At 35.0% G+C, this 26626-nt stretch overlaps 3 protein-coding genes across 5 annotated transcripts; all 3 read left to right on the top strand.

Moving 5' to 3' along the window:
- Positions 1-1748: 1748 nt before the first annotated feature.
- On the top strand, positions 1749-5941 carry LOC133831519 (zeatin O-glucosyltransferase-like). 2 transcript variants are annotated; one of them, XM_062261863.1, is made up of 3 exons: positions 1749-3552; positions 3640-3657; positions 5601-5941. In XM_062261863.1, the coding sequence occupies exon 1, from the start codon at positions 1926-1928 to the stop codon at positions 3354-3356; it is 1431 nt and encodes a 476-aa protein (XP_062117847.1). In that variant the 5' UTR covers positions 1749-1925; the 3' UTR covers positions 3357-3552; positions 3640-3657; positions 5601-5941. The 2 variants fall into 2 exon arrangements, with proteins under 2 accessions (XP_062117847.1, XP_062117846.1); XM_062261862.1 differs by lacking the exon at positions 5601-5941 and having other exon boundaries at positions 3640-3722.
- A 9438-nt stretch (positions 5942-15379) lies between these two features.
- LOC133831518 (zeatin O-xylosyltransferase-like) lies at positions 15380-20349 on the top strand. 2 transcript variants are annotated; one of them, XM_062261860.1, is made up of 2 exons: positions 15380-17107; positions 19115-20349. In XM_062261860.1, the coding sequence occupies exon 1, from the start codon at positions 15485-15487 to the stop codon at positions 16910-16912; it is 1428 nt and encodes a 475-aa protein (XP_062117844.1). In that variant the 5' UTR covers positions 15380-15484; the 3' UTR covers positions 16913-17107; positions 19115-20349. The 2 variants fall into 2 exon arrangements, with proteins under 2 accessions (XP_062117844.1, XP_062117845.1); XM_062261861.1 differs by lacking the exon at positions 19115-20349 and adding an exon at positions 17195-17832.
- Positions 20350-24568: 4219 nt separating this feature from the next.
- LOC133831517 (zeatin O-glucosyltransferase-like) lies at positions 24569-26388 on the top strand. The gene has a single exon (XM_062261859.1). It carries the CDS (start codon positions 24669-24671, stop codon positions 26097-26099), a length of 1431 nt encoding a protein of 476 aa, XP_062117843.1. The 5' UTR covers positions 24569-24668; the 3' UTR covers positions 26100-26388.
- The last annotated feature ends 238 nt before the right edge of the window (positions 26389-26626 follow it).

Raw genomic sequence — 26626 nt, 5'->3', positions numbered from 1 at the left:
TGGTCGCCGCATACGTATGGCATCTCGAGTTTCAATTCATACACCTTTCTATCCACCTGAAATGTCTCGTGCAGTATGTCAAGTAGTTGCAAGTAAGTGACATCATTCTCTACTGGTATCACTTCACCTTCAGCATCCTTAAAATACCATTTCCTACCATCTGTTTTGCCAAACATCGTTGTAAGAAACAAATACGTAAACAGTAGAACCTGAAATAAAAAAACACAAATACAATTAGCTGAAAAACAGATGGTAGGAAATGGTATTTTAACGATGCTAAAAAACATCACCATCGAGCCTGCATCGAGCAGGTGTCGAGTAACCATCGAGCACAACATGCAACGTAAAAAATGATGTGCCATCGAGCTTACATCGAGCATGCATGAAATAGTGAGAATGCACATTACCACCGAGTAGGTATCGAGTAACCATCGAGCACAATATTCAACCGTAAAAGTTGATGTTCCATCGAGCCTGCATTGAGCAGGCATCGAGCAACCATCGAGCATGCATGAAATATTGATAATGCACATTAACATTGAGTACCCATCAGGTAGGTATCGAGTAACCATCGAGCAGAACATGCAACCCTAAAAATTGATGTGCCATCGAGCCTGCATCGAACAGGGATCGAGCATGCATGAAATAGTGATAATGCACATTACCATCGAGCACCCATTGAGTAGGTATCGAGTAACCATGGAGTAGAACATGCAACCCTAAAAATTTATATGCCATCGAGCAGGCATCGAGCAACCATCGAGCACAACCCAAACCCAGAAAATTCCTAAAAAAACGCAGATTGACAAAAATTAAAAAAAAATAAAACAAAAAAAATGTGCAAATATTGCTCGCCAAAGTTGCTAAACTGACTAACTAGTAGTCTAAGACTTATATTTAAGTCCCTAAAATTAAAGAAAAGGTTAATTAAATTAAAAACTCCTAAAATTAGAGGAAAAAAAACATCTTCTTTAAAAAAGATTACATTTTAGCCCCAGTTTCATCCGCAAGTGGATGGAAAAAAATCAGCTCTGGCCTGATTCTTGTCTCATTCATGTCCCCCACAAATTAAATTTTGCCACCTAATTTACATTTGGAAGACCAGATGTTATTAACTCCGTTTGTCTTCTTTATATTTATATCGTCATATATTTTTATGATCTTTATTTCTCCAGAATGTGAGAGCTTGAGAGTAGAGACCACACTTAATGAAGGGGATATTAATAACAAATCGTTTTTTATTTTATTATATATAAAAGTTTTGTTCAAGCAACCTTTATATATTCATATCTATATATATATATATATCTGTATAATATATACGAGAGAATTGTTTGTGGGAGAGAGAGCTCTGTAAAGATCATATTTGTTGGTTGGTTTGGTTTCATAAATAGCTTATGATGAAAACAACATTACATTTAATGAAATCACAATAGAATAATAGTCCTCTACCAAAGCTTTCAACTATTTACTATGAACTTGTCTAACCCAACTCAAGGTAGAGAGCTTGAGAGAGAGTTCCAAGAGAGAGAGAGGAGTGATTATTAGTTTTAGTAAAAATATATAATGATCTAAATATAAGACAAACTGAGTTAATAACATCTGGTCTTCCAAATGTACACTGCCATTTTAAATTAGGTGGCAAAATTTAATTTGTGGGGACAGGAATGAGACAAGAATCAGGCCACAGCTGATTTTTTTAATAGTATGGCCGATTTGGCCTATCTTTTGAACACTCCTAATAGTGTACGATATAATCACATACGTTGCAACAACGAATAGTCTATCACTCATAACCACGCTCGGCGTTCCAATAGTCTATCAGTTTTGTCTGCAAGCACTATATTATTTTTATATCTATATAGCAGTCTATCGTAGATTTAAGCTGAAAGAAGGAAAAGAAAAATCTTAAGCAAGTTCCATCAATGGCGACTTCTGAAGATCAGCTGTCATCAGTTATAGTGTTAATGGTACCATTGCCAGCTCAAAGCCACCTCAACCAACTGCTTCAGCTCTCCCATGTCGTCTCCTCATACAACATCCCAGTCCACTACGTTAGCTCAGCTCTTCACAACTCCCAGGTCAAGTCTCGAGCTCCAAACCCTCTTCACCACTTAGCCAAAATCCATTTTCATGACTTCCCAACTCCACACTTTGTCTCTCCTCAGCCCACCAAGACTGCTAGCAACTTCCCTGTACATCTCATGCCTGCACTTGAAGCTTCTGTTCACCTTCGCCAGCCCTTCTCAGATCTCCTCGCTAGGCTCTCAACGACAGCCAAAAGAGTTGTTGTTATTCATGATTCCATGATGAGCTATGTCGTTCAAGACACTGCTTCTCTAGCACACAACTCGGAAACTTACGTTTTCCATTGTATCTCTGCTATTTCTAGAGTTTCCTTCCTCCGAGACGCCGTGGGAGGAGGCTTGGAGATTGGTCATGAGCTGATAAATCAGGCCAAGATTCCTTCTTGGGAAGGATTTTTAGATCCGAGGTTCGACGCTTTCGCAGATAAACAAGTTCCGTTTATGAAAGCCAACAAATCTGGTCATCTTTACAACGCTTGTAGGCTTATTGAAAGTGAGTTTCTTGATTTCATTTTCGAGAAAGAGCTCGAAAGTGATCATAACATGAAGCTTTGGGCAATTGGGCCTTTAGATTCTGTAACAATCTTCAAGAAAAACTCACTCAACTCCAGCGATGGCAATTCAGAGAAAGTTTATTACTTAGAGTGGCTTGAAAAACAGAAACCTAACTCTGTTTTGTACATCTCTTTTGGAACCACAACTTTCTTGGAAGACAGACAGATTGAAGAAATAGCAATTGGGTTGGACAAAAGTGAAGTCAAATTCATCTGGGTTTTGAGAGATGCAGACAGAGGAGACATTTTTGGTGATGAACAGAAAGTTAGAGGACCTCAGCTTCCAAAATGGTTCGAAGAAAGAGTGGAAGGAAAGGGAATGGTGGTGAGGGAATGGGTGCCCCAGTTGGAGATTTTGGGGCACCCATCAACAGGTGGGTTCATGAGTCATTGTGGGTGGAACTCATGCATGGAGAGTATGAGCCTGGGAGTGCCCTTGATAGCTTGGCCGATGCACTCAGATCAGCCCATGAATGCTGCTTTTGTCACTGAGTTTGTTAAAGTTGGTTTGGCTGTTGGGGAATTGGGAAACAGAGATGAGCTAGTGAATTCATCTACGATTGAGAAAGTTGTGAAGAAATTAATGAGTTCTGATGAAGGAGATGAGATTAGGAAAAGAGCTAAGGAATTGGGTGATGAGTTGAGAAAGGCTACTGCTGAAGGAGGAGTTTCTCGGATGGAAATGGATTCACTCATTTCTCACATCACTAGATAGTTTTGGCTTAATAATTAATACTATTTCGCTGTGTTCTATGCCTCTGGTGCGTTGACATGATTGTATTATGATATTGATCCCATTTCCATGGAAGCTTTAAACTTGTCTTAGCTAAAATAGTAAGAAGCAAGTTTTTGGGTGTTTTGTCTAACAATGGTCACTGCAGCATCTTCACTAAAATATATCACTATTTCAGGTATGTGCTTGTGTGTTATCATTATGATTTTTGTGTTCCTTTTGAGCATGGTGAAAGTGATATAGACTAATTCCCTTCTTAATTCAGGTTCAACCTCTCCTCTATGTAAGTTTCCCATTATAAAAGCTCTACACTTGATTTCACTGCTGCAAAATAATGATAATTTATCACATTTTTATGTTCAACAAAGTTGCATGAAACAAAAAAAAATACCCCTATCTCTCCCATTAAAGCATTTATTTTCGCATTAATCAAATAAAACAAACCTTAACATTAACATTTTCCTAAGACGACGGGCTGTGAGAATATTTATTTATATGAGATATAAAATTAATTTGTTACAACTAATTGACTTAATATATCAAAGTTAATATTTTATTTATCGACAAATATTCTAATTAATGGTTAATATTATTTGTTATCCAATTTTATTTGTTACGCGATTTTGCATATCTTAATTGATTGAGAGAATATCTTAATCTGTGGCAGAGACTTTGATAGAATGTCTCACTCTATAAATATAGAGTATCGGTCTCCAAGCTCGCGACTCATTATTCTGTCTTTTAGTAACTTCATCTAAAAGAGTTAGTGAGAGCTTGGAAGTCTGTATACATGTTCTAATTTTTTTTTTTTTGTAGATATAGAGTTGTAGATCAAAATTATCAATAACAATAGTTGGAGGTACATATATTTAATCATCTAAATTTTATAACAATCTGTTTATTCCGCATTAGGATGGTTATGTATTTATATTAATTTTTAATCTAACATTTGGTATCAAGATCTAGGTTTACCTCTGCCTTGTTATTTTTGTATGCATATATACATATATATTTTTATGATTTATACATGCATATGTCTTTTTATATATATATATGTGATTTTTAGATTTTGTATTGGCCGAATATCTCAAAATTTTCTTTGTAATTTGATTGTGTTTATATTGCTTTTGTGTTTAAGTATATGTTATTTTGTTCATATCTAACATATTTTTTTTGGCAATATAAACATAATAATTTGGTCACATATACACATATATATATTCATTTGTGTACATTCCCGAAAGTTTTAATGCCTTAATATTTTGGTTTTTGATTCAACTCCAGTTTTTCAATCTCAATATCATTAAAAACCCTTAAGTCTATATTTTCTAATAATTTTATGCATTAAAAACAAGTTTTCCAACTCATTATGTTGTTGAATTTTTGAAGAATCCGGTGAAGGCCAAAAATAATTTTGAAATTAAAGTTGGGTTTTTAGTTGGTTTTTATGCAAACAAACAAGAGGAATCTCTTTATTTATGATTTTCGTTTTAATTTGGGCTAAAAATTCTTGTTTTGGACGTCAAAATCGACTTTTGGAGCCGGGTTTCCAAGTCGGGTCGCGTGACTCATTTGCAGGGAACTGGGTCAAAACGACCAGGTTCATTGGAGAAGATGAGGCAAACAACACGTCCTTTGCCAATTGAAGCACGCGAAAAATGACTTGTCATTTTGACGAGTCTTAAAGCATATATAAGGGGAAACGACATGTGGTTTCCCCAAGGCAGATTTTAAAAAAAAAAAAAATAATAAAAAAATTAAAGAAAAATTCATACAAATTCTGAAAATTACATTTTTTGATTTATTTTTGGAATTTTATTATTTTCTTGATTTTAATGCTTAATTAGACAATAAATTCATTTTTCTTTTATTTTTTGCCCATTTTTTTTTTTTTGGTGAATAGGAAGTCATTGTATTGCTCAAAATCAATATCATTTACATTTTCCACCTTTTGACTCTAAGCTCCTTGAATCCCCATGTGCTATGTCACCTATACAATCAATGTTGTGTATCTTTACAAATTGAATTAAACCAATCCCTATCTATACTCGTTTTAATTGACATTACAGTGCATAGCCTAAGTTTAATATCTCTTTGAATTGCCTTTACAGTATGATTTATATGCCAAAGTTTATGAGACCATAACACATCATTTCTCACTCTCCAAATGTGATACACCAAGGTGGCAACAATAGCTATAAGTATGTTCTTTCTGACTTTGCTCAGGTGCTTGGCTTTTTGATAATCCACTGGAGCAATCTACCATGCTCCTCTGTTTGAGCTCTCCAACCTAGCTAATTCTTCACTTGCAACAAACAAGTATTGCTATATGTACACTGAAAAAATAAGTGCTGAATATCTTCATTGTACTCACCACACAATAAACATGATTGATCCATGTGTGGATTGTATTTGCGGATATATAATCGGGTACGAAGCTTCTGTAGCATCACTAGCCATAAAATGAACAGGTGTTTGGGAATGCTAAGCCTCTCCCAAACAACATTCCCCCAATGTACTTTGAACGGGTGAGCAAATAGAATTTCATGCCCTGCTTTAATAGTGTACTTCATTGCGGTAAAAGAGGTCAGATCCATTTTGGCTTTAAAGAGTTCCTTAACAGCCACAAGTTTTTTCCAATACCAACTGCAATCAGAGTGGGTTTTGTACTCCCACCAGTTCAATTTGTTCAAATAAACACTGTGAATCCATTTAACCCATAAGTTATCTTTTTAGAAGCAATGGCCCATACATAATTCCCCATAGCTGCAATGTTCCAGTCAATAACCTTCTTGAAACCCAATCCTCCAGCTGCCTTGGGAAGACAAATGTTATTCCAAGCAACTAAGCATGGCCCCGAGTTCTCAGCCATTCCTTTCCAAAAAAAAATGTAATTTTTTGCCCATTTAGTTAAAACATATCATTTTAGTAATTTATATATTATTTGGAAATTAATTAAAATGCACAAATATTTGATTTTGGTGTATTTATTGTATGATATATTTCCTTTATTCATGCAATATTAAATAATTGTACTATTTTAAGAATGCAATTACAAATGTCAGTTTGTGGCAATGCCCCACTGACACAAATGATACTTTGGTTTGCGTCAGTGGGGCACTGCCACAAATGTTAAAAATGAGTATTTTTTACGTCAGTTGGGCACTGTCATATAAAGTATTAACCAGGGAAATTGCAAATGTTTATTCCAATTTCCCTAGCCTAATTTGATAAAAAAATCAGCATCAGAAACAGAAAAACAGTAGTATGAATAGAAAAACAACAGTATAAATTTTTTCAAGTATTTTTCTAGAGTTAACATTTGTGATCAAAACTATAAAAGTAATTAAGATATCAAAGTTAATATATGTACTCTTGTGTTCTAAATTTCTAAGTGATAAACCTACTTAAACTAAAATTTCCTCACTAACTTGCTCATTTGCTAATTGAGATACGCCATAATTGATTCAGTCCACTCATCCTTTATCTCGTTGATTTCGTCAGTCGAATATGGACTCGTATTCGTAAACTAATTAGAAAATATTTAAAATAATAAGTTAGAAATCGTCCAAATAAAATTATGAACGATAGTTTAAATGAAAATTAAAAAGTAAAACAATGCCTCATTTTTCAAGTAGGCCTTCGGTCTAGGCTGTGAAATCAAGTCTCTAGCAAATTTCATAATGTAAAAGCCACACTCGGTTGGCCCAGTCTGGTTTCGACACTATTACAACATAGTTATCCAAATTTAAGTATTATATTTAGTAAGTTATTATAATAGAAATATGTCAAAAAGTTGAATACGATAAGTAATATAATTTACTTACCTTAGGAGCACAAACTTTTAGATTGATTGATTCTTTTAGTCTTCGGTGTGTATCATATTGATCCAACGCCCTACACATAATATTAATATTTACCCATTTATGAGTTTGAAATAAAATTATAAATTAATTAAGTAATATGAAAAACTTACATGATAATTATCTCCTTGATTTTCGGACGAAAATGTGAGTTTACAGGATCCAAAAAAGCCACCGAATGACTGTGTGGCTGAACTAATACTAACATCCAATGAAAGCTACAATAAAAAACTTGTGTAAGATATTTATCAATAAACAAAATATATGACTATAAAATTAAGTTGACTTACTTGTTGTTCCAAGGACAAATTAGAAACTGTGTCTCTAGCTCCATCTGTAGAAACCGATCGAAGAGATTTTTAGCACGTACTTCATTGGTTCCTGCATTAGTGGACACTAAAGCGGGATGCATGAAAGTGTACATGTGGTTCAATCCCTTCGTTTGCACCAAATTATTGAGGAAGCTACATATGATTAAAAAAGTTAATAAACTATTAAATTTCAAGTTAAACTAAATAAACTAAAAGATTATAAACACCATTGTACCTCATATATATTGTTAGCTCAGTCTGTCCAATCATCTCATAGTTGCAAAAGTGGAGGATATCATCTTTCCCTAACAGAGAGATAGTTTGGAATCCAAATACCCTTTCAACAATTGGAATTTCTACTACGCGGTCAACTTTCCATTTATCAATAAACTTCACCAAACACTTCAATATTCTTGTGATAGACACTTCTGTAGGCTCCTGTGTCAATGCCTTTATTCTTTTCTTTGATTGTCTTGGTTGTTGAGTAGAGGGCGCAAGTGGCTCTTTCGTTTGTTGATTAGTAAGAACCCAATGTTGTGGCCATCCAACATCATACCCGACTGCTTGTCCAACCAATGTATAACCTTCCATTGTAAGCGGATATGGTAAACTAGTGTTCTCTTGAATGGCTACCTCAACTCTCACACGATAATTTCCAGGAGGCAGTTGAGCGCTATGTATTTCTGTGCAATAGGTACTTAAAAGTTTCCCCTCTGCAACTATATTTTGTGTCGAACTAAGACACAACTTACAATTAATCTATTACATTCCAATTAATCTGTTAGAATTTTCGATAAACTAGTTTATTTTTACTGTATCAAATATATGCAATAATGAATTAATAAGAAATTATTACCTTATTAGGAAAATTTGACTGTGGTGGTGGGGGAGCACATGGTGCCTGTGTCGGTGGTGGAGCAGCAATCGGTAGCTATGAGGGTGGTCTGTGAGCATATAATGTCCATGTTGGTGGTGGCGGAGCATGTTGTGCCTGTGTCGGTGGTGGAGGGGCATATGGTGCATGTGGTGTGTTTGAGGCTCCTCCTACACCCGAACCAGATGCATTTGATGATCCAAATGCACCGCTCTGTTGAGATGCAATATGCGTCATCAATTGGTTTAACTTTTCCTCCTGTTGACGTGCCCTTTCTTCAGATTGACGCCATTTATCTTCAAGGTCTTTATAACGAGCATCTTCCACACCTTTTTGTTTGTGGTTGAATCTTTTTGGCGGTGGGACATGAAAAAATTGACGGGGAGCAACATGTGCACCGACCCCCCTAACACGTCCCCCATGCTCTGGAGTGCCTAATGCCATTGTTAGTATATCGTTTGAACCTTCCTCCACCAACTAGCCTTCTGTTACTTTTTGCCTGTATTCTGCCTATATACATAGTAAATAAATCAATTAGAATTTAACACACACATTAATCATTACAATTATTTTAAAAAGTCAAAGAACACTTACAATCTTCTTCACCACTTCTCGAGCTTCTTCACCAATAACTTCTCCTTTCTTGTTCATCCGGGCATAACCCAATTTCTCAGCTCTATCATATTCAGTCAAATCGAACTGGAGTGTCCACATCTCAGCTCTATCATATTCAGTCAAATCATGACCCAATTTCTCTCCCATTTGTTGCTCTACCAGTGCATAACCACCACACCTTGAGTGATGTGGATACTTGTTCTGAGTTCGAGCATCTTGTTTTTGTTTTCTCATCTCTTCCCAATCTGGGGTTAGTCTTTTTGCAACAAATTTTTTCCAATCTTCAGGTTTGTAATACTCGATGTAGTCTAATGGCGGCTTGGAAAGAAGCTCAGGAGCTACATTCTTATATACATATATAAGATCTTTTGTTAGTCTTGTTTTCCAGTTTCTCCATGTTTTTCCTGCTTCTTTAAGGACGTCTGTTTTAGAAGAATTTGGAAGTTTGAACGTTTCCTGCACAAATGAACCCAAAAATATTACATTTTTTTCAATATATTAATTCATTATGATAAATTTAATAGTTAATATTATAGCTTATGTATTTGACCCCATAAATTCTCTTTTTTATCCTTCGACATTTGTTTCCAATTGTCGATATCTAAAGGAAGGGTTGTGTGTGATAGAAGACTGATGGTGTTGTTCATCTTGATCCCCCATTTTCCCATCACTCGACCAAAACGATTGTACTCGACCTCATAATTGCGACCCTCACTTCTTGGTTTGAATACATCACTACAGTTCGATTTACCCCTCTTATCTTGTGTATTTGTTGGTGCGGTAGGATTAATCCCCTCCAGACCATTACCATGATCGTCAACAAACGGATCACCCTCTTCATCATATGATGGATCCATAATCAATAAATCTGCAATTAAGTAAACACAAATATTATCTGGTATAAACTTCACAAAATACATAAAAACAAAATCATAAAATTAATATATATATACCTTTAATTATCTACCCACAACCCTTCACCATTCTCGCGTATATAGTCATCATCATTATGCAGGGCCTCTCTACCTTGGGTCAGCGCCCCAGTGCCAATGGGCAGCGCCCCAGTGCTAGGCCAATTTCAGGGGATGTCATTTTTAGGGCTCGGGATGGTTTTTAAGGCTCGGGGGTTGGTTCCTTTACCCCTTTTGAGTAGATTGAGAGTTCCGAGAGTGAGGGATTGATCCCGGGAGTGTGGTTTTAGATTGTGAACCATTCATTTATTTACTTTATTAATGGTTTCTATTTGGTTATGATTAGGTAACCGCTAAGGAATCTAAAGGTTGATCGTTCTCAAGGGTCGTTCTTATATTATTTCTCGCTCGAGCCTGAGGTAAGAAAACTGTACTCTGTGTATATGACATGCATGATAGTTGTTGAGGCATGTTGGTTGATAAATATGGACATTGATTGCATATTAAATGCTTAGCAGAGCTTGCTTACTTGTGTATGGCACTGATTAGTCAGGGATGACACTGGTCGCATATTATTGACCTGTGAGTCAGAAACAGCATAAGCGTCCTGAACGCAGGGCCGATTAAAGATTAGATCTAATCGATATCAGCGTTGAATGACTCTAAGGCATTAACGCTGGACCGACCCTAAGGTCGATGAATCTTATAAGCGCTTGACTAGTCTAGGACTAGTTACTCAGGGCCAGGGCCTAAGGCCTAGGTGACTGTTTGTCACATGGCTAGGGAACGATGTTCCATGGTTATGACTCTATGGTCATGAGGTAGGTTATGTTGATGACTAGTCATCATGCACCTAACCTGTTTAAGCTAGTGAAAAGTTCACTTATCTGTTAAGCCCCGGTGACCCTATCGTCACATGGCTAAAGGGAGCTGTACCCACCTTAGTGACTTTTCCAATTGTCACTTCTCTATTTTGGACTGAAAGTCCTGAATGATTATTACGATCATTGTTGATGTTATATTCATGTTATATTGTGTTTTCTTGCTGGGCCTTAGCTCATGGGTGCTATGTGGTGCAGGTAAAGGAAAAGAAAAGCTCACCCAGCCTTGAGTGGAGAGCTTAGGTGGTGATGTGTACATATGTGGCCGCTTGACCACCACGACCAATGAGTTCTCAGGGGAACTAGGGGGTTTACCCTATTGTTGCCGCTTAGAACGACGAGTTGTAAATTTAAACTGTAATGACCATTTTGAGTTGTAAATGACTTGTAAACGTTTTGATGGGCCCATGAACAATTTTATGTTTTAAATAAAATATATCATTTCCTTTTGATTGGTTTTCCACCTTAACCTATTAATAACACCTAGAAGCACGTTTTTAACCAAAGAACTCGGTTAGCGAGTTAAATTCACGGTTCAACATTCACCGTAACGGTCTTGGGGTAACCAGGGCGTTACACTCTTAGTTCCATTAATTAATTCATTAAGTATGATTTATTCCACTAGAAATTCATATTTGAACTCTCAAAACTACAATCTTATATTATTAGAAGCTATAACTATAAAGTCGTCAATTGATTTAGTCATTGCATGAGTTATGACCATTTGCTAGTTGCTCATAATTAAAGCTAGGATTAATTTCTGTTAACCTCTCTAATTATGTCATTATCAATTAGGTTCATTGATTATCTACTGAACATTGTTATATAAATTTAATTATAGAATTTACTTTTTGTTCTCTAACAAAAATTGAGCGCTTTATGTTCAAGCCTGACATGGAAAAAATGAAATGGTTGAAAATAACACAAACTTTATACTATTTGTATTGAAGGTCTTTAAACTATACATGTTTTGGCAAGTTGGTTCCCAAACTTTTATTTTTCTTTTTTTGGTAAATTGGTTCTCAAACTTTTATTTTCTTCTCGTTTGTAACCCAATACTGTTAAATGTTACATTATGTTGTTAGGTTTTATTTTTTCTATTTTTTTTTTCACTTTTTATAACAAAGGGCATGATTATAATTTTTTTTAAATGGGGCATTGTGTAACGCTCCAAAACTTTATTAAGATATCTCAATTTTTGTAGTGAATTATATATTTTTTAAATTATGCTCAATTTTTTTTCTATATATTTCTCTTTTTTTCATATTGTAGAAAAGATAAATAAGTAATATATATTTTAAATATTTACACACAAAAAGCAAAAAAAAAAAAAACTTGTCAAAGTTTTTTTTAAAAAAGAAAAAATAATTAACTTAAATAAGATAAAATGAAATGGTTGAAAATAACACCAAAAGGAAATTAAAAAGTATAAAAAAAAATTGAAAAAGAGTGTTAAAAGTTTATTTTAAAAAAGCTAAATTGATTTATTTTTAACAAGTGGGGTGTATATATATTATTGCCATGTAAATATCATCCTAAAAAATAATGAATTAAGAGCATGACTGAATTATGTAGAGATTGGAATTATAAAAATATATGCTAAAATATCACCTAATGACAAAATTAACTTGTCATTTCTTAATAATATGATAAAATATTATATTATAAATTTGAGCTAAAAAAAAGTAAACTACTATAAATTTTTAATGGCCTAATTTTAAATTTATATATATTTGTAATTGGAATTAATTCTATTTTTTTTAATGAAATTAAGTTAACTTTCATTCATTAGAAATATCATCTATAAGGATGGACAAAAGTTAAAAAGAGACATGAAAACAAAAAACTCTAGCATTTATACAATGTTATAAGTATTTAGGTACAATAGACATTTATACATTGATATAAGTACTTAAGTAAGATAGCCCAAGCATTAATACATTGACATAAAACTAAACTTAGAACTAAACAAACTTATAAACAAAATAGACTTACTACTAACTTTGGCAAGATATCATCCCGACCCTTAGCAACGATGTGGCTACTACTAATTTTGTCTTTTAGTTCATTCTGCAAAACAAACCAGTAATTGATTAAATTAGTAACTTATAACAACACTTACTTTACTTTACTTTAAAACACTTTACTAGTCCATGGACCACACCCAGAGATAAGAATCATTAGAAAGATCTAAAAAATACAAAGTTTTTGACTTATGCATAAATAGACTCCCTCTTATTATATGCTGTAAGTTTGATGTATTCCAACTTGACAAATGAACCTTGCTGACCCTTCAAGAATTCGAACTCCCTTCGATTTTCTTGAAGTGTGCTTGCTTCCTCCCGAAGCAAGACTTGAACCACCTTCTCTCGAAGGCTTGAAGAACCTTCTCCCGAAGGTTTGCACTTTGTTCTCCTCCTTTGTAGAACTGTTTGAAGACTCAAAACAATTACAAGGACACTGATAAACAGAGGTAGAGTCGAACTCACTCACATCTACATAATAAAGACTCTCTCTTACAAATAAGAATGAAATACAAAAGAGGTAACTAAAACCTAGCAGCCAATATGAGTATTTATAGTCATTATACTCATATTGGGCAACTAATACACAGTCTAAACTGACCTAAGCCCACAAGGAAGCTTTCCTAAAATAATTCTTCAATTTGACAGGATTTCTTGATTCTGTAGCTACAGAATCGTGAGCTATTTGGTAACAATCTATCATTTGATGAAGGAATCAAGACTTCCCTTTTAAAAATTGATCATGCAATAAAACTCAATTATATGGTCAGATATAATGAGGTAATCGGTTGGAAAAAGACAGCTCAAAAAGATTTATTTTTATAATAATAAAGTCATACTATTTTTGGCAAACTTTCCTAATATAGAAAAGTCTGTCATCAATTATACATTTATTATTTAAAACAAATAAAACATATATCAATAATATATATTTAGATACAGCCGAATATATTAAGAAAATATAAAATATTTTTGTTAAATTAAATATGCCAAAAATAGAATTAACAATTTTTTATATCTATTAGTAAATTACAGTCAAGGCAATGTTCACCAAATCTATTGCATAATTATATTCCTCATTTGCCGTTGTAAAAGGAGCTAGTAGATTTGTGATTATTGTGAGACGATATGCCAATCATCATGTTGGGCCCAAAATATTCGGCCCAAAGACCTTCTTCATTTTTAGTATGCTCAAAATGGGTCGTTTATATCTGCAGAGGCTCCGAAGACAGAAGTCACAGGTCAGAGGCGGTCTGCACCTCTGACCTCTGCGTATTTAATTGAAACCAATGCATCTTGGGGGGAAAATGAGTTATTTCCCCCACCAATCAGTGGTTCAGTTTATCCAACTAACCACCTCACATTTCTGTTCTATAAATACTAGACTCTTATTCAAATAAAGGGATCGGAAAAAATCTGACTTAGGCATCGGAGTGTCTTTCTTGCAGGTACCCCCGACGGAGCAACAGCTGTCAAAGCGATCATCACCATTAGAGAATGATCGAAAGATTAGTATTCGTTGGCAGAAACCTCCGGATATAGAAAGATAAAGTTGCTTCAACACATCATTGGACAAAATTGATTCTGTGTGTAAATATATAATTAAGTACATATGTATGGATCTGTAATAAATTACTTGACCTTATAATATAATAAGATAATATGAGGCCATTAATATTGTTATAATTTTTGACACGCTTTTATATTCTATAACATTAATTTGTTTTTGTGTTTGTGGTTATTTTTTTAATTTGAATAAAAAATGTTAAAAAAGAAAGATATGGATATACACTTAACAATTTAAATATTATGTTATTAGTAAAAATAATTACCTAAATAAAAAATTGATAGTTAGCTTTATTAACTTTAACACGTACACAATTTTAATATAAAGCTAAATATGTAGAGAGGGTGGATTTGAATTATAGCTACTGAGCCGCAAAAGTTGACTGTGCATGCAAAGTAGGCTAGCAAAATATTATCTGCTCTCCTACTGGTTATTATTAACGATGCACCAGTTTGATAACAAATCCAGTAATGTAATATAAAACTAAGACATTAATTACGATTGACAATACCCTTACAATACTCTTACGTTTTCTGATTGACAAAAATTTTGTGATTTTGATTAATTTTTTAAAAAAAAAAAAAACAGGAACGCCGCACGGCAGTAATACCCTATATATATCTGTATAATATATACGAGAGAATTGTTTGTGGGGAGAGAGCTCTGTAAAGATCATATTTGTTGGTTGGTTTGGTTTCATAAATAGCTTATGATGCAATAATGATATAAATATAAGACAAACGGTGTTAATAACATCTGGTCTTCCAAATGTACACTGACATTTTAAATTAGGTGGCAAAATGTAATTTGTGAGGACAGGAATGAGACAAGAATCAGGCCACAGCTGATTTTTTTGGAAGTATGACCGATTTGGCGTATCTTTTGAAGACTCCTAAAAACAGTGTATGATATGATCACATACGTTGCAACGACGAATAGTCTATCACTCATAATAGTCTATCAGTTTTGTCTGCAAGCACTATATTATTTTTATATCTATATAGCAGTCTATCGTAGATTTAAGCTGAAAGAAGGAAAAGAAAAACCTTAAGCAAGTTCCATCAATGGCGACTTCTCAAGATCAGTTGTCATCAGTTATAGTGTTAATGGTACCATTCCCAGCTCAAAGCCACCTCAACCAACTGCTTCAGCTCTCCCATGTCGTCTCCTCATACAACATCCCAGTCCACTACGTTAGCTCAGCTCTTCACAACTCCCAGATCAAGTCTCGAGCTCCAAACCCTCTTCACCACTTAGCCAAAATCCATTTTCATGACTTCCCAACTCCACACTTTGTCTCTCCTCAGCCCACCAAGACTGCTGACAACTTCCCTATACATCTCGTACCCGCATTTGAAGCCTCTGTCCACCTTCGCCAACCCTTCTCAGATCTCCTCACAAGGCTCTCAACGACAGCCGAAAGAGTTGTTATTATCCATGATTTTTTGATGAGCTATGTTGTTCAAGACTCTGATTCTCTAGCGCCCAACTCGGAAACTTATGTTTTCCACTGCGTCTCCGCTATTTCTAGAGTTTCCTTCATCCGAGACGCCGCGGGAGGAGGCTTGGGAACTGATCATGAGAGTCAGCTCAAGATTCCTTCTTGGACAAGGAGTTTTGATCCAAGGTTTGATGCCTTACTAGCTAAACAAATTCCGTTCATGAGAGCCAACAAATCTGCCCATCTTTACAACGCTTGTAGGCTTATTGAAAGCGAGTTTCTCGATTTCATTTACGAGAAAGAGCTAGAAAGTGATGACAATATGAAGCTTTGGGCAGTTGGGCCTTTAGACACTGTAACAATCTGCAAGAAGAGCCCACTCAATAACTCCATCAATGGCGATTCAGAACAAGTTTATTACTTAGAGTGGCTGGAAAGACAGAAACCCAACTCCGTTTTGTACATCTCTTTTGGAACCACGACTTTCTTAGAAGACAGACAGATTGAAGAAATAGCAATTGGGTTGGAGAAAAGTGAAGTGAACTTTTTCTGGGTTTTGAGAGATGCAGACAGAGGAGACATTTTTGGTGATGAACAGAAAGTTGGAGGACCTCAGCTTCCAAAAGGGTTCGAAGAAAGAGTGGAAGGAAAGGGAATGGTGGTGAGGGAATGGGTGCCCCAGTTGGAGATTTTGGGGCACCCATCAACAGGTGGGTTCATGAGTCATTGTGGGTGGAACTCATGCATGGAGAGTATGAGCCTGGGAGTGCCCTTGATAGCTTGGCCGATGCACTCAGATCAGCCCATGAATGCTGCTTTTGTCACTGAGTTTGTTAAAGTTGGTTTGGCTGTTGGGGAATTGGGAAACAGAGATGAGTTAGTGAATTCATCTACGATTGAGAAAGTTGTGAAGAAATTAATGAGTTTTGATGAAGGAAATGAGATTAGGAAAAGAGCTAAGGAATTGGGTGATGAGTTGAGAAAGGCTACTGCTGAAGGAGGAGTTTCTCGGATGGAAATGGATTCACTCATTTCTCACATCACTAGATAGTTTTGGCTTAATAATTAATACTATTTCGCTGGTTCTATGCCTCGGGTGCGTTGAAATATTTGTATTATGATATTGATCCCATTTCCATGGAAGCTTTCAACTTGTCTTAGCTAAAATAGTAAGAAGCAAGTTTTTGGGTGTTTTATCTAACAATGGTCACTTCAGCATCTTCGCGAAAATATATCACTATATCAGGTATGTGCTTGTGTGTTATCATTATGATTTTTGTGTTCCTTTTGAGCATGGTGAAAGTGATATAGACTAATTCCCTTCTTAATTCAGGTTCAACCTCTCCTCTATGTAAGTTTACCATTATAAAAGCTCTTGATTTCACTTCTGCAAAATAATGATAATTTATCACATTTTTATGTTCAACAAAGTTGCATGAAAATAAAAAAAAATACCCCTATCTCTCCGATTAAAACCTTTATTTTTGCATTAATCAAATAAAACAAACCTTAACATTAACATTTCCCTAAGCCGGGCTGTGAGAATATTTATTTATATAGGATATAAAATTAATTTGTTACAACTAAATGACTTAATATATTAAAGTCAATATTTTATTTATTGACAAATATTTTAATGAATGGTCAATATTATTTGTTACCCAATTTTATTTGTTACGCGATTTTGCATATCTTAACCGATTGAGAGAATATCTTAACCCGTGGCAGAGATTTTGATGGAATGTCTCACTCTATAAATATAGAATATCGGTCTCCAAGTTCGCGACTCATTATTCTGTCTTTTAGTAACTCCATCTAAAAGAGTTAGTGAGAGCTTGGAAGTCCGTGTACTCGTTTTAATTTATTTTTTTTGTAGATATAGAGTTGTAGATCGAAATTATCAATAACAATAGTTGGAGGTACATATATTCTATCATCTAAATTTTATAACAATTTGTTTATTCCGCATTAGGATAGTTATGCATCTAGATTAATTTTTAATCTAACATTTAGTATCAAGATCTAGGTTTATCTCTGCCTTGTTATTTTTGTATGCATATATATATATTTATGATTTATATATGGATGTCTTTTTATATATATATATATATGATTTTTAGATTTTTTATTTTTGTATGCATATATATATATTTCTGATTTATATATGGATATGTCTTTATATATATTTATATATATATGATTTTTAGATTTTTTATTGGCCGAATATCTCAAAATTTTCTTTGTAATTTGATTGTGTTTATGTTGCTTTTGTGTTTAAGTATATGTTATTTTGTTCATATCTAACATATTTTCTTTTAGCAATATAAACATAATAATTTGGTCATATATACACATATATATTCATTTGTGTACATACCGAAAGTTTTAATGCCTTAATATTTTGGTTTTTGATTCAACACCAGTTTTTCAATCTCAATATTATTAGAAACCCTTAAGTATATATTTTCTAATAATTTTATGCATTAAAAACGAGTTTTCCATCTCATTATGTTGCTGAATTTTTGAAGAATCCGGTGAGGGCCAAAGATAATTTTGAAATTAAAGTCGGGTTTTTAGTTGGTTTTTATGCATACAAACAAGAGGAATCTCTTTATTTATGATTTTCATTTTAATTTGGGCTAAAAATTCTTGTTTTGGACGTCGGAATCGACTTTTGGAGCCGAGTTTCCAAGTCGGGTCGTGTGACTCATTTGCAGGAAACCGGGTCAAAACGACCAGGTTCATTGGAGAAGATGAGGCAAATGACACGTCGTTTGCCACCTAAAGCACGTGAAAGACGACTCGTCATTTTGACGAGTCTTAAAGCATATATAAGGGGAAACGACATGTGGTTTCTCCAAAGCAGATTTATTTAAAAAAATAATTTAAAAAAATTGAAGAAAAATTCATACAAATTCCGGAAATGACCTTTTTTGATTTATTTTTGGAATTTCATTATGTTCTTGATTTTAATGCTTATTTAGACAATAAATTCATTTTTTTAATTTTTTGCCCATTTAGTTTTTTTTTTTTTGTGAATAAGAAGTCATTGTATTGCTCAAAATCAATATCATTTACATTTTCCAACTTTTGACTCTAAGCTCCCTGAATCCCCATGTGCTCTGTCATCTATACAATCAATGTTGTGTATCTTTACAAATTGAATTAAACCAATCCCTATCTATACTCCTTGTCTTAATCGGTATTACAGTGCATAGCCTAAGTTTAATATCTCTTTGAATTGCCTTTACAGTATGATTTATATGCCAAAGTTTATGAGACCATAGCACATCATTTCTCACTCTCCAAATGTGATATACCAAGGTGGCAACAATAGCTATAAGTATGCTCTTTCTGACTTTGCTTAGATGCTTGGCTTTGATAATCCACTGGAGCAATCTACCATGTTCCTCTGTTTGAGCTCTCCAACCTAGCTAATTCCTCACTTGCAACAAACAAGTCTTGCTATATGACACTGAAAAAATAAGTGTTGAATATCTTCATTGTACTCACCACACAATAAACATGATTGATCCATGTGTGGATTGTAGTTGCGGATATATACTCGGATATATACATGAAACAAACAGAATGATTCTCCTTTAGTGATGGTGAGCATTTGGTGTGCAAGCTTAAGAAGTCCATCTATGGTTCAAAACAAGCGTCCCGCCAATGGTATTTAAAATTCCATGATGTCATATCTTCATTTGGATTTGAAGAGAATGTCATGGATCAATGTATATACCAGAAGGTCAGTGGGAGTAAGATTTGTTTTCTTGTTTTATATGTGGACGATATTCTCCCCAATGATAAAGGGCATACTAAATGTAATGCCCCAAAATCACTAATGAGGATTAATGGTTAGATTAGTAGGCCGAGAGGGCCATAATTGATTTATTATGCCATTAAATGATTATATGCATGTTTATGTGAATTATATTATTATATGATGATAAATACATGCATGTGAGTCCACATTTCATTATAAGAGTATTTTGGTAATTAGGCCTGTTGATGGCATATTTGTATATTTTCGTGCATGTCGTTGAATTATTGATGAGGCCACATTATAATGTGGATTTGTTCGAGCTATTTGGCATGAGACGATCTTTGAATACTAGTTAGCGGTTTGGTCATAACGGGGTTAATTTCGAGGCTCGGAGTGAGTCTCGGGATATTTTGATGATTAGTGCATTACCGGGAATTAAAGGGTAATGGGATATGACTTATTAGCATTTGAGAATATTGGAAATAACAGGAATTGGAGGACGTTAATTATAATTAACGAGATAGGCGAGAAAAAATGGTTTTACCCTTGGTAGCCTTAAGAGGGAATTTAATGACCTAGGGGTATTTTGGTCTTTTGACCAAGGATATATGTGAATTAAGAAAGCTACAGAAAGCTTAAGAAAAACAGAGCACGTTACTTCTTCTTCTCCCAATCATCATTTCTCCTTCTTCTTCCTTTGGATTTTTGAAGCTCCAATTGAAGATTCAAGCTAGGGAATCAAGCCTTGAGGGTCTAGGATTGTGTTCTACCATTGAAGAGGGTTCCATCTTGAGCTTGAGGTAAGATTCTAGCCATAGAAACTCTGGTTTTTACTATATTTTTCATTTGATTTTTAGTTGGAATTTTGAAGTTGATAGTTGAGAATTCAAGGGAGTTTTTAGCAAAGTTTGATTGGGTTTTGATGCCTAGGACTTGGAGAATGGGTATTAGGGTTCATTTTTGAGTTTGGTTGAAGTTTGGAGTCAGTTCATGAAGTTTGGAAAGTGGAGAAGTCGAAGGGGAAAAACCAGGGCTGAATCACCCTGGTTCTAGCGCTACAGCGCCCAAGGATGGGCGCTATAGCGCTGTCTAGGGCATGTCAGCCCTGCTTGTAGCATCAGGGGGTAGCGCTGTAGTGCTTGTTTAACGCCCAAAATGTGCATCCACTAAGCGGTGGTTGTAGTATAGATCGGACGGTCGATTCCACAAAAAGGCAAAGAAATAAAGTTAAGAGATAAATAATATGAGGAAAATAGAACAAGTGATATTTTTGTTGTTTTTGAGATTCAAATATTAGAAATAAAGATAGACTAAAGTGTGATGTAACAATAGGTAACAAGTAGGAAGGATCAAGAGTCACCAATATGCATACTTATTTAATTGGATCTTTGATTCATAAAAATTATACAAATGAGTAGTTCACATCCCTACTATTCATTTTGAAGATTTAACATTGAAGCACAAATATGTTTCACAAAAATGTATTCAAGTGATTACCATTATTTACCATGGAAGGATGAGATAAATCTTATGAGAAATCTAAAAATGACATTATACCATTGACCATAATACAATAAAAGATTAGACATAAAACCTAACACAAATATTACTTTTACTATATATAAAATACATAGAAAGAGAATAAATAATTCTATATAGATTTAGCAAAAGTAAATATATATGAATGAGATGGAGAAAATGATAAATATATTATCTATATTATTTTCACTAATTTGATAATACATAGAAATTTCTTGACAAAATCTATATATTATTAGTAAACATAAATATAGATAACAAGAAGAAGGAATAGAGATTAAAGAAAATAAATCACTCAAATATATAAACTTTAAGCACATGGTGAATCAAAAATACCAAACAAAGTCATAGTGCATATAGAATCATTCTAACCTTCCTAAGAATGTTAGCCCATTATGCTAGACATTCTCATAAAATTCTAGAGAGAAAATATGAAAAATGAGACTAAAATTCGGTAGAATTTTGCTACCTAAAAATTACATTCTCAACTATGAATAATTGTCTCTATTTATAGAGAGGAATGAGGACTGAAATGCAAAGTAAAAACTAAGTAGGGTTTACAAAGTTAAATAAAATAAAGCTTTTGAAGATAAATAAATAAATAATAAAAATAATATAATAGTAAAACAACGTTCAAATCACGTGTATTGAGAATGTTGCAACTAAAATATTATAGTTATTATAAATATGTTGATTTCTTGCTTGCAAGTGGAGAATGAGTTGCTGCACGCAGACCGAGGCACGTACACACCTGCTTGCGCGTCAGACGGTGTCAGACGGCTGCGTCAGATGCGTCAAGTGCGTCAGGCGGCTGCGTCAGATGCGTCAGGTGCGTCAGGCGGCTGCGTCAAAAGGTAGCAGGCGGCTGCGTGGCTCGCTCAGTGGCTGGGACGCGTGGCACGAGGAGGGCACGCCACCTAGCGCTGGGAGAGAGGAAGGAGGAGGCTGGGACTGGTCTTGCGGGCTTCAAATTGGGCCCTATGTTTCAAGAAAAATCTCATATTTCTCTTCTTTTTTTCAGATTTAATTGTTTCGTTTTCTCCATTTTAAAGTACCAAAATACAATTTTAATTCCTATAAAATACCAATAAATTAAATTATAATCAAATATTTTCATTTATAAAATAAATCATACTAATTCCATGAAAATATTAATTAAAACTTAATTTATTTTGACTATTAAAATCAATAAATGTGTATTTTTCACTACTAATCAGCGCTACCCTGTTTTTCTAGGGTATTTTTGAGGGTTTTTGGCTCGGGGTTTCAATTCCTAAGGCTCGGGATCAAATCTACTAACCGTTTGAGTACAATTCGAGGTGTCGGGAGTGAGGTTTAGATCATGAACGTTTTATTATTGATTTTATTGATAGAGTTCCATATTTGATTATGATTAGGTGACCGCTAAATGATCAAATGATCGATCGTTCTCAAGGGTCATTCTTCTATTATTTCTCGCTCGCACCAGAGGTAAGAAAACTGCACCCGGTATGTGACATGCATGGTTATTAATGAAGCATGTTGAGTGCTCTATATGTGGACATTGATTTCATTTTAAATGCTTATCAATCTTGCTTATCTGTGAATGGTACTGACTTATTAGTCAGAATCGACAATGGTGTCAGTATTGACTTTGAAGCTGTGACTCATTAGTCAAGTTCGGTAGTAGTACTGAGAACTGGTCGTATGATATTGGGTTATGAGTCAAGAACGGTATTAGCGTGTTTAACGCAAGCCGAAAAGATTAGATCTAATCGACATAAGCATTATCATCATAATCATGAAATGCTTGACCGACCTTAAGTTCGATGAAAACAAAAGCGCTTGTCTAGTCTAAAGGCTAGTTATTTAGAGCTAGAGCCAAAAGGCTAAGGTGACCGACACGTCACATGGCTTAGGGAGCAGATCCCCAAAGATGGACTTATTAGCCATCTATTTAAGGAGCAATTCCCTAGAGATGGACTTATTAGCCATCTATTCAGAGTATGACTTAATAGTCACTTATCTGATAGGGCTACACGCCCCAGCATGATTATTAGAATCTCAATATTATCTGATTAGAGCTACAAGCCCAGTATGATTATCATAATCATTATTTGAAATTGTATACATCCAGTAATGAGTTTTCTTGCTGAGCATTGACTCACGGGTGCTATGTGGTGCAGGTAAAGGGAAAGAAAAGCTCACCCAGCCTTGAGTGGAGAGCTTAGGTGGCGATGTGTACATATGCGGCCGCTTGACCACCACGGCCAAGGTGTTTCTCAAAGGAACTAGGGGTCAACCCTATTTTTGCCACTTAGGTCAGCGGGTTGTAATTTTTACATTGTAATGATCGTTTTGGATTGTTAATAACTTGTAAATGCTTTTATGGGCCCATGTACAGTTTTATGTTTTAAATAAAATATATTATTTCCTTTTGATCGAAATTTTCCACCTTAGCCTATTAATGACACCTAGATGCACGTTTATAATTAACTGACTCGTTTAGCGAGTTAAGCACGATTCAAAGTTCACAGTAACGGTCTTGGAGTAACCAGGACGTTACACTATATGAGATGAAGCAATTTCTATCAAATAACTTTGAGATGAAGGATATGGGTGATGAGTCTTATGTCATTGGCATTAAGATCCATTGAGATAGATACAAGGATATCTTAGGTCTATCTCATGAAGCCTACATTAACAAAGTTTTAGAGAGATTTCAGATGAAAGATTGTTCACCAAGTATTGCTCCTATTGTTAAGGGTGATAAATTAAATTTGAGTCGGTGTCCAAAGAATGATTTTGAAAAGGAAGAAATGAAGAACATCCCATATGCTTCTGTTGTTGGAAGCTTAATGTATGCTCAGGTATGCACAAGACCCAACATTGCCTTTGCCTTTGATCCGCAAGTGGATTGGTAGTTTGGCGTATCTTGTGAACACTCCTAATATTAGTGAACAAAAATCTATTGTCCCTATTTCTATGTCTCATTCCTCTCCCACTAATTAAATATTGACACATCATTTAGTTTGACACGTTAACTAACAGAGGTCTAAGATTAAAAACTTTTGTTAACTTTTCCGTTACAAACCATTTTCCCTTTATCTTATTCTTCTTCCATTTTTAGTTATTTTTTAATGAAAAATCAGAGCTTGGTCTTGCAATGAATTCACATTGCAGAGAAAAATAATATCATCCAAGTACTGGTTCAAACATATCTTTTTACATTATTATATTTTTAATGGAGAAACATTGATATGGGAAGAGTATAAAGGGAGCTAGACTAAGTTATCTTATATATTTAAGTTATCTTGCAACGTATGACATAATCACATACGTTGCAACAACCAACCAGGATATTATATATTTAAGTTTGGCGATGCAGTTCAAGTACTGATTTGTCTCATAGTCTACCAGTTTTGTCTGCAAGCACTATATTATTTTTATATCTATATAGCAGTCTATCGTTGATTTAAGCTGAAAGAAGGAAAAGAAAAACCTTAAGCAAGTTCCATCAATGGCGACTTCTCAAGATCAGTTGTCATCAGTTATAGTGTTAATGGTACCATTCCTAGCTCAAAGCCACCTCAACCAACTGCTTCAGCTCTCCCATGTCGTCTCCTCATACAACATCCCAGTCCACTACGTTAGCTCAGCTCTTCACAATTCCCAGGTCAAGTCTCGAGCTCCAAACCCTCTTCACCACTTAGCCAAAATCCATTTTCATGACTTCCCAACTCCACACTTTGTCTCTCCTCAGCCCACCAAGACTGCTAGCAACTTCCCTGTACATCTCATGCCTGCACTTGAAGCTTCTGTTCACCTTCGCCAGCCCTTCTCAGATCTCCTCACTAGGCTCTCAACGACAGCCAGAAGAGTAGTTGTTATTCATGATTCCATGATGAGCTATGTCGTTCAAGACACTGCTTCTCTAGCACACAACTCGGAAACTTACGTTTTCCATTGTATCTCTGCTATTTCTAGAGTTTCCTTCCTCCGAGACGCCGTGGGAGGAGGCTTGGAGATTGGTCATGAGCTGATAAATCAGGCCAAGATTCCTTCTTGGGAAGGTTTTTTAGAACCGAGGTTTGAGGCTTTCGCAGATAAACAAGTTCCGTTTATGAAAGCCAACAAATCTGGTCATCTTTACAACGCTTGTAGACTTATTGAAAGTGAGTTTCTTGATTTCATTTTCGAGAAAGAGCTCGAAAGTGATCATAACATGAAGCTTTGGGCAATTGGGCCTTTAGATTCTTTAACAATCTTCAAGAAAAACTCACTCAACTCCAGCGATGCCAATTCAGAGAAAGTTTATTACTTAGAGTGGCTTGAAAAACAGAAACCCAACTCTGTTTTGTACATCTCTTTTGGAACCACAACTTTCTTGGAAGACGGACAGATTGAAGAAATAGCAATTGGGTTGGAGAAAAGTGAAGTCAAATTCATCTGGGTTTTGAGAGATGCAGACAGAGGAGACATTTTTGGTGATGAACAGAAAGTTAGAGGACCTCAGCTTCCAAAATGGTTCGAAGAAAGAGTGGAAGGAAAGGGAATGGTGGTGAGGGAATGGGTGCCCCAGTTGGAGATTTTGGGGCACCCATCAACAGGTGGGTTCATGAGTCATTGTGGGTGGAACTCATGCATGGAGAGTATGAGCCTGGGAGTGCCCTTGATAGCTTGGCCGATGCACTCAGATCAGCCCATGAATGCTGCTTTAGTGACAGAGTTTGTTAAAGTTGGTTTGGCTGTTGGGGAATTGGGAAACAGAGATGAGTTAGTGAATTCATCTACGATTGAGAAAGTTGTGAAGAAATTAATGAGTTCTGATGAAGGAGATGAGATTAGGAAAAGAGCTAAGGAATTGGGTGATGAGTTGAGAAAGGCTACTGCTGAAGGAGGAGTTTCTCGGATGGAAATGGATTCACTCATTTCTCACATCACTAGATAGTTTTGGCTTAATAATTAATACTATTTCGCTGTGTTCTATGCCTCTGGTGCGTTGACATAATTGTGTTATGATATTGATCCCATTTCCATGGAAGCTTTCAACTTGTCTTAGCTAAAATAGTAAGAAGCAAGTTTTTGGGTGTTTTGTCTAACAATGGTCACTGCAGCATCTTCACTAAAATATATCACTATTTCAGGTATGTGCTTGTGTGTTATCATTATGATTTTTGTGTTCCTTTTGAGCATGGTGAAAGTGATATAGACTAATTCCCTTCTTAATTCAGGTTCAACCTCTCCTCTATGTAAGTTTACCATTATAAAAGCTCTACACTTGATTTCACTGCTGCAAAATAATGATAATTTATCACATTTTTATGTTCAACAAAGTTGCATGAAACAAAAAAAATACCCCTATCTCTCCCATTAAAGCATTTATTTTCGCATTAATCAAATAAAACAAACCTTAACATTAACATTTTCCTAAGACGCCGGGCTGTGAGAATATTTATTTATATGAGATATAAAATT

Source organism: Humulus lupulus, chromosome 4 (genome assembly GCF_963169125.1).
Source record: "Humulus lupulus chromosome 4, drHumLupu1.1, whole genome shotgun sequence".
Taxonomy (NCBI): Eukaryota; Viridiplantae; Streptophyta; class Magnoliopsida; order Rosales; family Cannabaceae; genus Humulus; species Humulus lupulus.
Note: the sequence above shows the minus strand (reverse complement) of the source record. Positions and strands in the feature narration are given on the sequence as shown.

Bases quoted from the DNA above. Each gene is read 5' to 3' on its own strand.
- LOC133831519 (XM_062261863.1), top strand. From the start codon at position 1,926: ATGGCGACTTCTGAAGATCAGCTGTCATCAGTTATAGTGTTAATGGTA.
- LOC133831518 (XM_062261860.1), top strand. From the start codon at position 15,485: ATGGCGACTTCTCAAGATCAGTTGTCATCAGTTATAGTGTTAATGGTA.
- LOC133831517 (XM_062261859.1), top strand. From the start codon at position 24,669: ATGGCGACTTCTCAAGATCAGTTGTCATCAGTTATAGTGTTAATGGTA.